Below are 17272 nucleotides of genomic sequence, written 5' to 3'. Positions count from 1 at the left end.
TCTTCTTACTCTGTAACTCTGGAATAATTATCACTGAAATTGAAACAGGGTAGATTTACATTAAGTATTAGGAATAAACTCTTTACTATGAAGGTGGTGAGAGCCTGGAACAGGTTGCCCAGAGCAGCTGTGGGTGCCCCATCCCTGGAGGTGTCCAAGGCCAGGCTGGATGGGGCTTGGAGCAGCCTGGTCTGGTGGCAGGTGTCCCTGCCCATGGCAGGGGGATTGGGACTAGACGATCTTTAAGGTCCCTTCCACAATAATTCTATGACCACTGTATCTACTTCAGTGTGCACTATACTTTTTGAAGTTAGAGTGAATAAAACAACATGTATTTTCATGATGCAAGCTACAAAATATTTTAAAAGTCAAGAAAGGCAAAATCAGAATTTCTGGAACAGTAAATTAGAGCACTATTAACACCAGTTGACATGGGAGACATAATAAAGGAGTTAACATTCAGAAATCATTCTCCTCATCTCATAAAGTTGTTATATCTGTATTTGTACATGGATGTTCCATGCCTGTACTGTTGTCTTTCAAAAATTTTGTTGTGATTACATTAAAAATAAGCCAAGTTTGATTGTTCCTTCTAAACAAATCTCCTGATTCAGAAGCAAATGTGCTTTTTCTTCCATGCAAATTGTAAGAATTGCAGAGTTCTCATTCTTGGTCTACAGGAATCTTTTATGAATCAAAGTCTACAATTCACATCTTATTAATTTATTTTTTTAATTGTAGTAATTTTTACAATCATTGATTATAATATCCTTTACGACAACATATTAGAAGAAAATGCTTACAAAAGGAGAAATAAAATCTATATACCCATACAAAATCTGTGGAGCTGTAGAAGCAATCAAGGAATTCTATTGCAAGTAGATGACAGGATTAATGCCAGAAAAGTGAAAGCAAATGAAAACTTTTCACATAGTCAAAACAGGGGTGTCAGAGTTTACTGTAAATTTAGGACCCTGGTTTGACTCAACACTTTGAGACAAACACGCTGATAAAAGATTATTCCCAGCACGTAAGATCTAGACTTTTAAAATGCTATGCAGATTGGTTTAGCATTTAATACTGCACAACATTTAGCTGGAAAATGTATTTTTACTGAAAATACTCAATGAAAATAATTTTTCAAGTGGTACTATGAAGTTACTTTTGTATTCATTATTCATATTTGTGTATATGCATGCTTATGCACTAAGAGAATGCATGTATGCATATGACTACAAGAGATAGCCACATTTTAAAACGTGTGCATCCTCATACTTTGAGTAATCATGTTGGCATTTTCCAATCAAAGTCCTCTGTGGATTTACAAATGTGGATGTTTTCTCCCTTGGCTTCCTCAGGGACATAAAAGTGGGTTTCCAGTGTATTAAGAAATAAAACAAAATAAAATAGAATAATAAAAGGCCTTTAATGGAATCATATGAATAAATCAGATTTTAAGCAAACAGGCAATTTTTTCTGGAAAAACATCACACAGTATGCACCGAGCATGACAGACTTAAAAGCCGTTACATGACTTGCACAAAGGCTCTGAAACGTTCTCACTCTGTCTTGCTGAAACATACAATGATGCAAATTAGATAGATACAGAGTCCATATCTTAAACTTCTTTGGAGTACAAAAATTAAAGCAGCAACTCCTTCCAGATCATTACCTCAGCAATGATAAATGTGTCTGCCTAGTTATCCAACGGTACTTGGGGAACTACACCCCTCCTCTCCCCCACCCCCAGCTTTATGGGGAGAGACAAAAAAGAGCACAGACCTGCCCTGACTTAAACCAGTTAGAGGGTTTATATATACTTCATATAGTATGACTCTCTCTTTTCCCTTTTCTGGGCATGAAAGCAAGTTGCTCTGGTGTAAGAGTATCTTACACCTTGAGATCTCTGACATTTCAGCATATATGTAATGTTCGCTGGGTTAGCTTACATCACAGTGCACGAGAAACAGGAAATTCAACCTCTGTAATTGTTGAGTAATTACTTTGCCTACTCCCAGTGCTAGGCAGATACATGGACACCTACCAGAGCTCAGCAGACGCCAAGTCACTGGCCCATCCATACTCACTGGATTGCACATTTGAGCTTCCTCTTCCAGAGGGGAGGCTGATTTGTTCTGCTACTATACCTTAACTTGTGAAATAACTAGACAGCAATGGCTAAAAGCACACAACCAAGGAAGAAGCCCTAGTCATCCTAGCCAAGCTAAATAGTGGGTAGTACCAGCCTTACTCCTTGTGGCCAGGTTCCTTCCCCCTTCACTCAGATTTTGAATACCTCTTAAAGTGTTTTGGGAGGTCTACCAGTTTCATGCTGAAAAGGCTTAAGACCAAAAGGGAGATATAATAACTCTGTACAATGAGTTATGCTGCTGGTAATGCCAAGACAAAGTAGATGCAGAAAAACAAGGGTTGCTATAAGCATCCAAAACTCAGAAGTCCTTGTTCACATCTGTCTCTTCATTGCTGAGTTCCCAAAAATACGTCTGGGAACAGACATGTGCTACAGGGAGTCAGCAAAATTCCTGAGGACACCCAGTACTGCTATGCACCCCTGTAATGGTCTTACTCACCATTTAGGTGCATGCTTACTTTCCATAAAAGCTAGGCACTTCATTTAACTATTATTTAAATCTTAGACATGGGCATTTAGCGAACAGTAATTGCATTTTCAACAACAATATGCAACCACTTATGAAAAGTCTGTTCTCCCCTATTTTAGCTTGGCAAGTCATCATTTAAAAATCTGATAGCAGGAGATTTTCCTTGCTGAAAAGTATGGGTTTAGGGCTCTAAGTGCATGGCACAGAGCCAACTTGTACCAGTTGTAAATGCAACAGTTATGCTGCACTGCAAAGTAAGACAAAAATAGAAGAGTACTGCTTACAGAGCACTTACAGTAATAGGAGCTCATTAAAAAAGCCAGTTTTGAGGTAAGACCACAGAAGTGAAATCCTGCTGCACTATTGTGTATGTACATATGTGCAATTACCAAAATCAATGACTAGTAATTAAGTCAGGAAAAAATAACCCTCTAACTGATGCTCCTTCTACTGCTCTGAAGATTTGCAACGACATGTACTCATGTAATAGCTCTATCGAGGTATTCTTTTTTTCTGTCTCTCTCTCATTTATGGTCACAAGTTTGTATTATCTAACTTTCAGAAAAGGCATTTGATCCTTTGAAAACTTTCGCACTTTGTGAGGAAAGAGATGGAAGTAAGAGAACATGATTGGTTTTCAGGTATTTATCTCTCAATATGACACGTCGATTAGTAGAAAAACGTTCTTGTTAGGTCACTGACAATATGATTTAGGAGTTTATTTTAACTAATACAGGAAAAGTTCAGAATGGGGACATGGAACTGCGAGAACTTGCAGTGCTGAATGAGAGCCAGACTACTACAGCAGTTGCTGCTTTACTATTCATTTCCCAAGTCTTTGAACATTTGCTGGAGCTTGATTACATACACTTAGAGAGCACGGCATACAATACATATGCACAGACTTTTTCTTTGAATTTTAAGCCAAGCTTTAAAACAACCACAACAAAACCCCAAGCCCAAACCAACTCCTAGCAACATATGCTTACATTCCTAAATAGCAATATGCTTTACTGAGCATCCTTCAGCATGTCACTGATTACATGAAAGACAATTGTATACACACTACTTTTATCAGTTAGGATTCTGCTTTAGGAATGAAGAAATGGCTTTAGAAATATAATATTTAGGATGTGTTTTTTTGGAGAATGTTTCTTTAGAGATTAATTTAATGCAAAAAAATCAACATGAAGGTCACAGACAAAAATAATTGTTTAATGAAGGCAGGATCCCCATCATAGCTCTTTTTTTTTTTTTTTCCCTGCTAAAAAACCTAGATGTGTAATTGTTTCTTGCTGCAAAGATTTGAAGTCAGTCATCTCCACCTGATCAGTCAAAGATCAATCATTTCACATGTGTCTCTGAAAGCTGCATTACAGCTAAGTAAACAGCAAAAGAAACACATTCAGGAAATCTTTATACTATCTGACCATATCTGGATGGGTTTTGTTCCTTCTTGAAATCTTTTAGGTGAACATCAAACAACAAGTTTATGTGAGTGTCCGTGTGTTCATGCACACGGGCACACAGAGATACTGGTAACTGAGGCCATTAACTTACATAGATCAAACAGAAAGAGATCTCAATGGACTTTTATAAATTAATGACATCACATGGCATTGTGCAAAATGAGGTACAGAAACTTTCAGCAGAAGTTTCAGTATAAAAGCAGGGAATTTAAAAAACATCTTTGCCAATACCTGCCCACACTGGGCTGCTTCCTTTATCACCTGACAACATACCAGCTTGCATTGTGGAATATGCCAGGGTGCAGACTCACAGCTACCACAGCTAAAACAATTTCACAATAGCAAACATATACATTACTTGTACCTGCACAGACAGCTCTGTTCCAATGTTTTCATAAATGCATACAGTGGCCAACTTTCATCGACATCTACATTCTTAATGGATACTGTTGCTTGCTCTTCTCCAAAGTCAGCAGGAGGGTTTGCACATTTCTAAACCAGGCAACATTTTTAATGGAAAATACTGATTCACAAGTCAAGAACTGTAGTTGGAACTATAGCATTTATTCCCTTCCTTGAAGAATCTTTTCTCTTTTCTGAATTTGGTCATGTGTTCACCTACATTCATACAGCTGCACAACACTGCTTTCCCACGAACTACCAGGAATTTTCCAGGTGGAAGCTAAGCACTAAATAAATTATGGTAGCGCAGGTAAAATTAATGTCATAAAGATGTGCATGCTGCCTGAACAACACAATTCCTACATGATCAAATATGCTAACGCAGTATGGAAAAGAAAACAAAAAGTGAATGTAAGACTAATTATTCTGTGGCCTGATGGAGACAGTTAAAAAAAAAAAAAAAAGATTAGGTTAGATTAATCGTAAGTAATTAGGCCAACAGTAAGAGCTCATTCTTTCATTATCTCCTGGTTTGACAGACCAAATCGATTCATTCCTTAACCCTGCAGGATCCTAATAAGATTTATCTAAAAACAGAGCCATGCTTCTTTAGTCATCTATACCATGAAGACACTCAGAAATCAATTGTTGTGGCCATAAGGGGACACTTTCTTTTTTTTCCAAGAAACATAAAAGTGACAGATTAAGATATGTTTAAGCATCACATACCAAACAAGTATCTGAACAAACAGTGTGGATGGGAGCTTACATGCTGATGCAGAAGTTGAATCTTAATGGTCAGGAACATAACCTAGGGTGAAGGAAACCTGTTTCCCACCAAATTCAACTAGATTGCTGAAAGAAAATCTGCATTTGCAAATCCTTTCTTCTGCTTATACCTGACATGCACAGCAGTAAGGGATGTAAGAAGTAATTCTTAAAATTCTCCTGTATACAGTGTCTTTAGCTTGTAGGCAGCTCTTCTTCCTACCTTGCATTTTCTGCTCCTTTTGTATACCTCCCAGATGTAAATTTAATTTTTATTTTTATGTTGATTATCACAGAAGCTATACACAGTATTTATACTGCGTGCCACTGTAGGATTTTCACAGAGGGATATGAACAAAGCTACCATGCAATTCTTGAAAACTATTTTGAAGAGAAAACGGAAGTACTATTAAAAAAACGACACTTTCTTTACTTTTGAAGACAAAATTGCTTGCTCTACAAAAAGCTTAGAATTGCACTAATATAAGCTGTTGTAAAAGATTGTCTTTGGCTAATAGCAACAATTGATGTTGTATTTAAAAAGAAATAAACCCTTATCCAAAGCATAACATATTTGCATATAAAGTACCTTTTACATTTTTCTTTTACTGCAAGAGAATTATACAGAAAAATGTATTTAAATGTTTTGGAGTCTGTGTCACTTGCTACTCAAATGTAGTTTATATCCTACATATTTTGTAAGATAATGCAAAATATAATTCTTGTAATTATAACTCATTGTCTCTTTCCTTTTTTATGCAGACTTTAGTTTTTAACATCAAATTGAAGATAGCAATAAACATTCAGCCTTAAAAAATAAGCAAAAAAATTAAAAATTATAAAGAATCATCATGCAGGTCCTATGACAGCATTCAATAATAAAAACCAGTGAATAACCTTATGAAGCATAGGTCTTGTGCTGAAAAATATTATAACTAGGTCATTCAAAGTGCAGAAGAATCCCTGGTAAGTAAGAAGAAATATTGTAGTTTAAGATACTGTCTACTATTTTTGCTTTTCAGACAGCATTCTGCAAATCCTAAACTCATATGAGAATAATAATGGAGAGCTCTGAAATGGATAGATAAAAGAATGGACGTGGGATGGAAAAGGATTTCTAAAAAAGCAGGAACTGATGGCAGAGATGTGACGTTTGCAGAACGGTGACAGCAAGAAAGAGGAAGAAGCACCAGTGGGTGTGAAGGGAAAATTATGTTAGTCACGAAAATACCATCCTTTTTGAGCCTGAGGCTTTGTCCTGCTGGAAAACGGTCACTTTGTAAATGAGATGTACCTTTAAGCTGGCATGATTAGACACAGAGAAAAGAGATGGGTGGAAAGGAAGAGAGAAAGGAAATAGGAAAGGGAAAAAGATGGCATAACAGCTAGCTTTTCTGAAGTGGAAATAGAGATGTACTGCACATACTCACTAAATTAATTTACATCCCACTATTGCTTTACAATACTCTCTTGATTTAAGTTTATTGTAGCAAGATGTGGGCCCAGTTCTTGATGACATTGCAAATATAAAAATAAGCAACAATAGATCATGTATGCACTTCCTACACTAGAAGCCCACATTAAATGTAGCAAACACACTGCATAGAGCCCCCACCCCACAAATGAAACTAATATATTCACAGCAGCATCTATATTTTTAAATGTTCCTGAGGAAAATTATTTGGCTTAATGAAACAGAAGCACGAAAATCCAGAGAATTGTATACACTGTAAGCATTAAATGCCCCTTAAGGTAAACATTCAAGAAAAAAAGAGACTGTGTACCTATATACATGCTGCATTTGAAATCAGTTTAACTCTAGACAAGCCAGTAAACGTCACTACTGAATTATGGGTATCCTTAGCGTTTAGTCATTACTCCTCTACCATATGGACTAAAGGAAACCAAACTGAACACTGTCCTAATACTATTTGATTCAGTCTTTTTTTTTGTGTAGTTGACTTTAAAATATTTTTTTCTGATGTTTTCTTAAAATTATGAAGTGGTTCTAAATTTCAAAGAATATTGTTTAAAAGTGGTGTGTTCTGATGAGAATTTCTGAGATAAGTGTTCAAATTTAATTACTGTGTCTACTCATTTCTCTCTCTGTCTTCCAGTTGATATGGTATCACATGACAGATGTCACCACAGCCTCTAAATACCATCACAACGAACTCCAACCACTTAGCACTCCACTGCTGGTCTTCTGAATACGATGCTCTGAGCATGCCCTGCAAAGCTGTTCCACCCAAAGGATCTGGCTGAGCTGCTATGGGTTGAGCAGCAGTTTGCACCCTCAGATGGTCTCTGCCCACTCTCCTGAATGAGGCTGAGAGGTGGTGTGGAGCCCAGGTGGGCCACGGTGACAGAGCTAGGAGCAGGGCACTCAACCTTTTTGCACATGGAAGTGGAAAGAAAGACAACAAACATCAGAGATTAGAGGATGTTCCACCTGTCCTACCAAACTAGGAGGAGGCATGATGTTCACTAAACTAAACCTGGTAGATGAGTTATGAGTAACTCCAAGAGGAGCAAGCCTGAAATTCTGGCTGTCAATGGTCCTATGCTTACTGGCGTATATTTTTCTTAAATGGTTGTTGAGACATACTGTGTTCCAGAAAGTTATTAATTCACATTTCACGTGAAGGCAAGCCTAAATCTGAATAGCTATATTATAAATTCTCTTCCAAGAAAACAACCTTCCAAATTATCAGTAAGAAAAATTTCCAGAATACTTCCTCCCAGGTAAGAGCCTTTCAGGATTACTATTTATTTTATTCTGGCACAGCAGGGTTTGCAGTATTGTGCCATTCACAATACACTGAAATTTGTAAGCTTACTTTCTTAATGGACGTTATTATGAATGGATTATCTACCTAGCTTGTATCAATCACTGTGACAGCACCATCTCAACTGGAGGAGGACAACAGAGCAGACATTATTTTCAAGTCTTGTTTCAGCAGTGTTCAGAGACATAGGGGCTATAATCCTTGAATGATCCTGAAATGATCTCCACTGCTCAGAGTCTACTGACCACAGCTGGCCAAACCTGGACACAAAGTTCATTGTAATCTGAGAGCCATGTAAAACCTTCTCTGAATAAACCAGTAATTTAACAGGACACAAGACATATTAAGATTGAGAAAGGAAGACATGCGGTTAAAATATCTGTGGTTTGGCTGTGTTTAAGTATTACTAATGTGTTCAGTAAAGGGAGAAAATAAAACAGCAGCTAGACTACATATCTTGTGAATCCTATTCCTTACGAGGTGTTCTAAGAAAAGTAAAGATGTGAAGGTATTCAAAAGATGAAATCATCACAACTTTGTTAAACTGGTTGTTTTGCAGGGAAGTCTCAATAATCTGTATCCACTATGAAAATTTCAATAGAAAGAAAACTGAAAACAAACCTCACCCATGCTTCCTTTTGAATGTTGCTACTTGGGCAATATAAAGCTGAGAGAGACAACTGTACTGAAAAAAACGATAAATATGATGCTGTTGATACAAATGGAAAAGATACAGGAGAGCCTAGGTGCATTTTCTAGCTAGCTAGCTGAAGAGAAATCTTTCACCTTCCTGCTAAGAAGCATTGTTGTGCAACCAGCCTTGAAGAAAATAAAAAGGGCTGCTATAATCTTTTTCTCCTTGCACCCAATTAGAAAAATATTTTTTTAGAAGAAGAGAAATCCTTACCTTCCCTCTTTTTCTTAAATGAGAGTATTGCAAAGATTTGCATACAAAAGCACTTAAGTATTTGTACTGCAGTACATCTGGCAATTATCTTACAAGAGAAAGCACTCATTTTAGCCAACTGCCACAGGCTCAGCATTACTAAAAGTAGAAAGCATTTGAATGTACAGAAAAGGGATATTCCAGCTTTCTACCAGCTACCTTGAACATACTTCACGTTTAATTTCACCCTGTTGCTACAGGCACTGTGCTGTTATGACAGCTGATCTGCCATTGAATAGCTGTAAAGGAAAATCAACAAAGGATCGCTTCAGTGATTTTCAGTGCAATTTATTGGAGCTTGTATCTTGCGGCTGCTGCCGCCTGTCGGGGTAATGACACATGATGGGTGATTAAAGCGCAAGTCCCTAAATCAAAGCTGTGCCAATGGTCTGAAGAGTCAGAAAACAGCATTCAGACCCTGTTCATTTCTCATAATGGGAGGACCTCATTAGGAAAAAATGGGCTGTTTTACTAACAAAAGAAAGTACTTTTGACTAGGGAGAATTTCATGTTTCCAAGATTTATCGTAGCTTTCTTACAACATCTTTTAGATTGTGCATTTAATGAAAATAAATAATTAAAACAGATAGAGAGTTTTACAATCCATCACTGCTGACTTGGAATTTAAACTGAGCTGTACTGTAGTTCGTCCAAATCCTCATATTTAACACAGTTTTTGCCTTTGCCAAGAAATAGGTGGTAAAAGAGAAAGCTGCCTGTCATGAGGGTAGGGGCAAAGGTAGGCAAGGGCAGCTCGCCAGCTCTTGAGAAAGGACATGTTGGGATAGAAGAGTAGTTTCAGTTCACTGAAATTACTTTTCATTTTCTTTCCCTTTACCTTAGTCTTTCCTTCTGAGGGCATATGCAAATAATCCAGCTAGAGATTTTTACCAATTTTGACCGAATTTGTCTGTTGGACAAAAATGTACTCTACTCAAGAAAATTGCAAAATAACTATGAAGAAGCAAATAAATGAAAATGTTCTTTGTTTAAAGATGGCAGAAATGGCAGAAGAAGAACACAGACAGAGTACACAATCAGACCAGAGGAGTTTGAGGTTTTTTTTTGCCACAGAAAACACTATTTACAGACCATGGGACTATGAAAAAATGGAGCACAGACAGATTAAGGAATAGGAAAGTAACTGGGACTCAGGTGAATTTGACACAGTATGATCGTGGTTCTTCCTATAAGCATTTTTCTAAATGTGTCAAGAGATGGTGATTTTTCTCTTCCTTTACAACATATTATGGATAATATATCTTGGCAAATGCAGAACAGGCAATGCCACCCTTACTGACATCTTGTGGGATATATGTATTTTTAATGAAAAATTGGACATAAACAAAAGGCTAGCATCCATGATAAATGCTTCTTTTCATACACAAGGAAAAGCAGCAATTGGACAGATCTCTACATTCCTATATTCTCAACAATGAATTATTTTCCCAAAGACAAAAATGAGCATTTATAAGGCACCCTGGCGAGCAGAGCACAGCCAATTCTCCATCACAGCTTGCTGGCTTTACTGCAGGTGTTGCAGCAAAGCAAACTCATTTCACTGGCCACATGGGAAATCCTGCTTAGATAAAGTTTCACAGAAGAAAGGCATAGAGTTCTATCCATTTTAATAAACAAATGCTGCAGTGCTTTAGCCATACGGTGCAACAACTGTTTGCTAGCAGTGGAGGTAACAGCTTCTCTAGATTCATAATCTCCCTTCATAAGCATCTTTTGCATTTATTTGTGTTTATAACTACTATTAAATATTTTTATTTCTTTTGCAGAAGTAGCTAATTATGTGATCAGAGCCTCTATTCCATGTGTTGTCTGAAGATGGAAAGAAACAGATCTTGCCTGGAAGAGGTTGTGGACAACATGGACAAGAAATAATATGACAGAGGTAGAGGAAGCAGAGGCATAGGGTAGTGAATTATCATAGCCAAGATGCAGGGTAACTGCAGGAACAGGGCAATCAAATCACTTTTACACTGTGAACAGGCTCCCTTTCCCATACAGCCTTTTCTTCTGTTATTCTACCAGCTCTTGTCATATATAACAATTTTAAATTATAAAAAAGAAAAAATGTTTAAGTGGTGAAACTTAGCATTGGAAGTATTAGCTGGGATTAGTAAGTTCCTGCTGGAAGGAGGTATGGGTCTGACTGACAGCTTTAGGTTTATGTATTAAACACATATAATGCAAATAGTTAAGAAGCATATTTGAGAGGAAATTGAACAAAGCAATTCTGTTTTCTTGGTAGACAGGATTTGTTGGAAATGTTTTTGTGATGAGATTAAAACTGCTCAGGCTCCCCACTGACATGAGAATAAGTGATAAATTTAAGAAGGGGCAGGGCTAATATGACTACCTCCAACAGATGATTTACATAGTAACATACATACCTTAATGAAAGCTTGCTTTTCAGGAGGGACTTTTTTCACAATATCATTCTATCATGTCATAGATAGCCCCTAAAGTGGAATTAGGAAGTGTGACATTTATTCAGATGAAGGCAGGCAGGTAGTCCATTTTAAGCAGACATCTCTTCCCTTGTGACTCCCAGGCAACCTTTAAATAATTTTAGTTCCTCCTTCATGTTAAAGGCTCATTACCCTTTATAGAAATTCTTTAGAAGTCTTCTCATCCCAAGCACCAGGAGTCATTTCTCCAGACAGCACTAGATTCCTTATTCCAGATCTTTCTCATAATTTTCTAATATTGTATGTCTTAGTGAATAAGGAATTTGAGAACTACTTATCCTTGGTTCAGAAGAAGAGAAAGAATCACTGATCATGATTTTTATGGGTGTTTCTTGAAAAGAAAGGGAGGAAGATAATACCTTCAAAGTGAAGATTCTCTGCCTTCACAGCTGCCGTTCTAGCCCTGTGGTTCCTGATCCAGCACTGACTCCAGGCAGCTCTTTCTTTCCGCATTTCTGTTAGTATTCCTGAAGTCTCTTTATCTTCCTCTCATTTTTTTTTTTGCACACCCTCCTCATAGAATTTCCCTTCAACCAGGAAGTTGGACCACCTTCTCTGACATGAGGGTGTCACACAACAAACGCTGAGGCACTAAATAGATGTGTATCTGGAATTACTACCTTTTCCTTCCTAGCATTTAGAGTCTTGTTAAGTTGGTTTATAGCTTGAGCTGTCTTTTCACTAAGAAAAAGACAGTCAGTTTTAGAGGCAGCAAGTCATGAAAGCACATTGCATCAATGTTTATTCTGTCCTCTCCTGAACTACTAAATCAAAAATTTGCCTACCATCTTTGACATCAAAGGTCAATAATTTTTCTGTTTAGATACAGGTGACACTGGAAATTCTGGAAGAGTAAAACATCCAGTTTCATTTAAGAGATTTGTCACAGGATCTATGAAAGGCAAAAATTTATCCAGCAATGTTACTAACAGTAGGTAGAAACTTTTGTCAAACATGGAGGAGAAGAATCATCTGTGCATAAGAGTTTCGTGTTTAAGTTCACAGTGATGCTATCAATGGTTAGCATCTGCATACATGAGATGCCTGTGGTACAAGTGACAGCTAAGAATTGAAGGAGGAGGCTGTGAAGGGACGGCTGCCACGTCTGTCTTTCTGACAGGCAGCCTAGTTTCATGATCAGTAACTAAATCCATCTAAGCCACTCTACTGTTTTATCAGGTGATTTGAGCTACTGTTCATGGACAACACACATACAGACTGAAGGAAGGCGGGAAGCCAATTTGTCACAAGGAAGCCACAACAAAATGTGTTGATGCTAATCTCTGTTTATGTTTTGGAAGGCTGTTTCTTACCAACTTTGTCAGCCAGAAATGACTGCCTGGGCCAGGTCTCGCCTTCTGCCTCTGAGTAAAGAAGGCATTTGTGGAGCAGGATCAACTAATGAAAAACATTGTGAGTTTCAGGAAGGAAGCCCAAGGCTATTACCTAGTATTAAGGCTATACACCTGAGGACTAGGGTCCAGAAACAGGCTTGTGGGGGAGAGAGAAAAGGAGCTAGAATAACCACAGAGAAAAAGAAAACCATGAATTACAAAACACAGTACAAGGCAGGTCCAGGCCTTCACTTTGGAGTTGCTCCACCTGACCAGGTCCAAGTACTATGTGCCATAACCATGCCACCAGAACAGGGGATCCACCTATGCCTGAACCCCACCACGGCACACTTCCCCAGAGCAGCTTGTCCTTAATGTGTGCTTGATTAAAACTAAAGCTGTGCCTCTTCTACGCACACACCACCACGCTAACGACATTTTCTCTAACCAGCCGTGCTGGGAGCAGTACGTGTGTTAGTGTGGATGTGTGAGGGTGTACAGACGTGCTTGCCTGCTATCTCAGAGCTGGAGGGGTTTTCATTAGATTCAAACAGCAACTGACCCTCCAGGGAAGCTCCTGCTCTTATTTGATAAGGGATGCTCTTTTATCACACATGAAACTGCATGCAATGATCAGACAGGCAGTGTGCATAGCTGCCAACCAGAAGAAAGCTGTTTTTCTGTAGCATATTACAGCAGTGCATTGCTACTGCAGTTGAAGATTGGCCCCAAAATGGCCAGTTATGGAAATCACAGAAGCTGGAACTTCTACTGATCCACAGAAAAAGCATGCAATTAATATACTTGCTTGAGGGTTGGAATATCATGTTATTTTTCAGAAGATGAAGCTACTGTGGTAAATCTGACTGGAGAGGACATCTGAGGTACTGGGACTTGCAAATCTAACAAAGTCAACACTTCCTTTCAAAGAACTTAGTTATTCATTCTATGACGTTACAACAAATACTCCTAAACCTAAACATTAATGGTCTAAAGTAGAGCTCTCCAATGGAGAATGCTGGATTTTCCTTCCTTTTGGGGAGGGAGAGGGAAGTCTCTTTACTTTCAAGAGCAAACCTTTTTCAAGCTAACTGACATCTCAGGACTTCAAAGAGCTCGGCCAGTCTTCAAAAATCCTACAAACATGAAAGTGCTTGGCTTGGTGACCTCCTTCAATACTGGTCTAATAGGTCATTCAGGAACACACGGCATGCTGAAGTGTCAATAGTATCTTTCTTCTTTAGGGAGAAATTATATTATCTCTACAGTTTTGGGTGGTTGTTTCCCTTCCACCCCCCTGCGCCCCTTAACATTTCCTCTGTATTCTCAGCTATGTAAATGTTTGAAGGAGTTACAGCTAACATGCACCTAACAACTGGATTGTCTCTTATGCCTACAAAGTACAGATAGTTTGTGTAAGCACTTCAGATCCAATAGAATTAGATGCATTCTCTGGAAGTTACCTGCCAGTGGCTAAGTCAAAACAACTGCTGTGGTTGTATCTATAATATCTTATAGTAAGTTGTAGCATCTTGCGATATCTACTGTAACTGCACTGATAGTATCTATGCTATCTTGCAAATCTTTTAATCCATATTTTCTTCAACTTCTGATATTTTTAACGTCACTGTGGGTACTTCTTCTTTGTTATTGGTTTTTTACCCTTGACCAAATAATTTTCTTACTTCCCATTTATTACTCCGATGTAGCTCATAGACATGATAAAAAATTTTGAAATGAGATGTTAATCCTTTTTATCTTCAAGTCCCCTTTCTCCTGATACTAAATAATGTTTTTTATTAACCATACTAACTTCCAGATGCTCCCACATGCAGCTGAATACCAACATTAAATTAAAACAAACAAACCCAGCCTCTCACCTCCCTCCCCACTTCCCCTCCCTGCAAACTAAGGATGCAGTAGACAAGCCTTTTTCACTCAATGGTAATATCTGAATCACAAAGAATTGGTTTGGTTCTTACTTTTAACAGTGAGGTACATGGACTTGCTGACGTCTGCTCCCACATCATTGCTGACCTTGCAGAGGTAGTATCCACTGTCTTCTTCCAGCACATGTTTAATCAGCAAGGAGCCATTTGTGAGAAGCTGGATACGACCATTCAATGCGATTGGCTGGAACTGAGGAACCCCGGCACCTAAAGCAAGACCCCCACAGAAATAGGTTAGTTAGGAAGGAAAGCTTCTCAGTTTTTTAGAATATGGCAGAAACTATAGCTCCCTGCTCTTAAACGCTCAATTCAATCAAAACACAAATGGCTTCTGACATCATCAGAACAAACAGAATGGTTTGCCAAAACTGAATTTATTAAATGGAGAAAAAAAAAGAAAACAAAAAGGAAAAAAAAAAAAGAAAAAAAAGGAAAAAAAAAAGAAAGGCTTTTGTAGCTTTTTTAATGCAATAGTGGCAATAATTTGCCCGTGTTAAAGGTAAAGGGGTAAAAGGAGCATGAAGCAGGAGTGGAAGAACCAGAAAGGGGGAGAGAGAAAATGAAGATTTTCAGACCGCTCATGGGTAAAAAGGCACATTTGTTGTACATTTAGAGGCTGATAAATTATTGATAATTACAGCTGAACAGTCATGCAAGTATGTATCCCTAATGCATACACCAAATGAATTTCTTATGACTAAGAGGGATGTCTGTTGTAGTAAACATGGCATACTCAAGGGATCTCTAGGACCTTGTTTATGAAACTGCGTAATGTGGAAAACCACATCGTTGACTGTGTTCCTTGTTTCCTCCTACAGCCAACTGACTGATGACATATAAAAATCTCTATTCTGCCATGTTTGTAGCCAGTATTTATTTGGAACGTTAACAAAAAAATACAAAGAAAGAAACAAAAAGCTCAGATCACTAATCAGGCATGAGGTGCTATGTTTGGTGGTAATTTAAAAGTGGAAGGTCCATAAAAAGACAGGAAGACAAAGATTTCTGTATCAACTTTTGTTTTAAGAAGGAATCTACTTTTCCCTGGAAGTGAGATACGGGGTAATTTAGGGAATAGGGAACAGGAGACTGCCATACTGTTAGCATGCCATACTGTCCAGAGGCCCACCACAAGTTCGGGCTCCTCCAGTACTAGGAACTCTCTCTGTATATATTAAGATACAGTTCTTTTAGCCTTACAGCCTGCTTTGGCAGCAGGAGACAAGATTTTTCAGGGAAATCGTAAGGCAGTCTTCTTCAATAGAATTCTCTGACAACACTTTCTTGTACACAAAGTTGTTACCTGTCAGCTTTAATTACTACATGCAGTTGCCTGAGTCAGCCCAGGAGGAAATATGATGAATAAATATTATGGGCAATGGTTTAGCATAAAATACGAGCTATAACAATCTATGAATACAACATCTAGAATACCAAAAAAGTCCAGACATATTCTAAAAATCCTTCTAGTCCTAGAAGAGTCTGCTTTGGGGACTTACAATTACACTGAAGGTCTGGTGGCTGATACCATGAACTTAAAAATGTTAAAGGGATAACGTTTTCACAAAAATCAGTTGCCATTGTTGATTTTTCAACTATTTTAGTCACATGCATATCCCACTTCCTCACCCTTTGTCTATTTTTTTCTTTAATAAGCCATTTTTCCTGTCATTTAGTTGAAAGGCACATTTATGCTTCACTAACTTTACCTGTCTGCAATTGATTGCCCAAGTAGATAGATGCAAGCACTCACTTCTTGTACTTCTTCACATGAAAAATTCTGGGGACAATTTGGAGTTCACAGAAGTGAAAGAGCTGATACTCCTAAGGACAGCTACAACTGGGCAAAATTTTGCATAACAGTTTGCAAAGGTTTCTTACTCTTCACAGACACACTATTACAGCCAAAGACCTTCCTGAGCAGTGACAGCAGCTTATCACACACAGCTGTATGGATGAATCTGCAAGAGGACTACATGCTCATGAATCACAGAATCACAGACTGGTTGAGGTTGGAAGGGACCTCAGGAGGTCATTTGGTCCAACCCTTTTGCTCAAGCAGGGCCACCTATAGCTGGTTGCCCAGGACCATGTCCAGATGGGTGTCGAATATTTCCAGAGATGAGACTCCATAGACTCTCTGGGTAACCTGTGCCAGTGCTCAGTCACCCTCACAGTGAAAAACTGTTTTCTTCTACTCAAATGGAACACTCCTTTGTTTCAGTGTGTGCCTGTTGCCTCTTTAAGCCTGAAGGACTTAACAGATTCTTCCTCATTATGGGGTGTTTGTATTGATCACTGTCATTACTCTTTAGAGACAGGAAGTTCATTTCTATTACCTGTCTATCCTGATGTACAAAAAAAATAGCCCTCTTTGTCCATTTTACACTGACAGAAAAAGCCAATGACAGTAACTTACCTGCAGATGCCCTTTCTACTCTTATGGAACCAACAGATGAGCTATGATCTGATTGTTTTACTCCTGCTGGCCTCACCTCACCAATTACTTCA

The 17272-nt window shown here is 38.2% G+C and overlaps 1 protein-coding gene across 2 annotated transcripts in view; it reads right to left on the bottom strand.

The window, feature by feature from the left end:
• Window positions 1–17272, bottom strand: part of DSCAM (DS cell adhesion molecule) — a 470739-nt gene that overhangs the window by 131645 nt on the left and 321822 nt on the right. For both annotated transcript variants that reach the window (XM_055802404.1, XM_055802403.1), the window contains exon 11: window positions 14795–14968. In XM_055802404.1, the coding sequence (XP_055658379.1) occupies window positions 14795–14968 (174 nt within the window). The remainder of the gene's footprint in view (window positions 1–14794; window positions 14969–17272) is intronic.

Source organism: Falco peregrinus, chromosome 4 (assembly GCF_023634155.1).
Source record: "Falco peregrinus isolate bFalPer1 chromosome 4, bFalPer1.pri, whole genome shotgun sequence".
Lineage (NCBI taxonomy): Eukaryota > Metazoa > Chordata > Aves > Falconiformes > Falconidae > Falco > Falco peregrinus.
The sequence above is the reverse complement of the archived record's forward strand: the minus strand, read 5'-3'. Positions and strand labels throughout refer to the sequence as shown.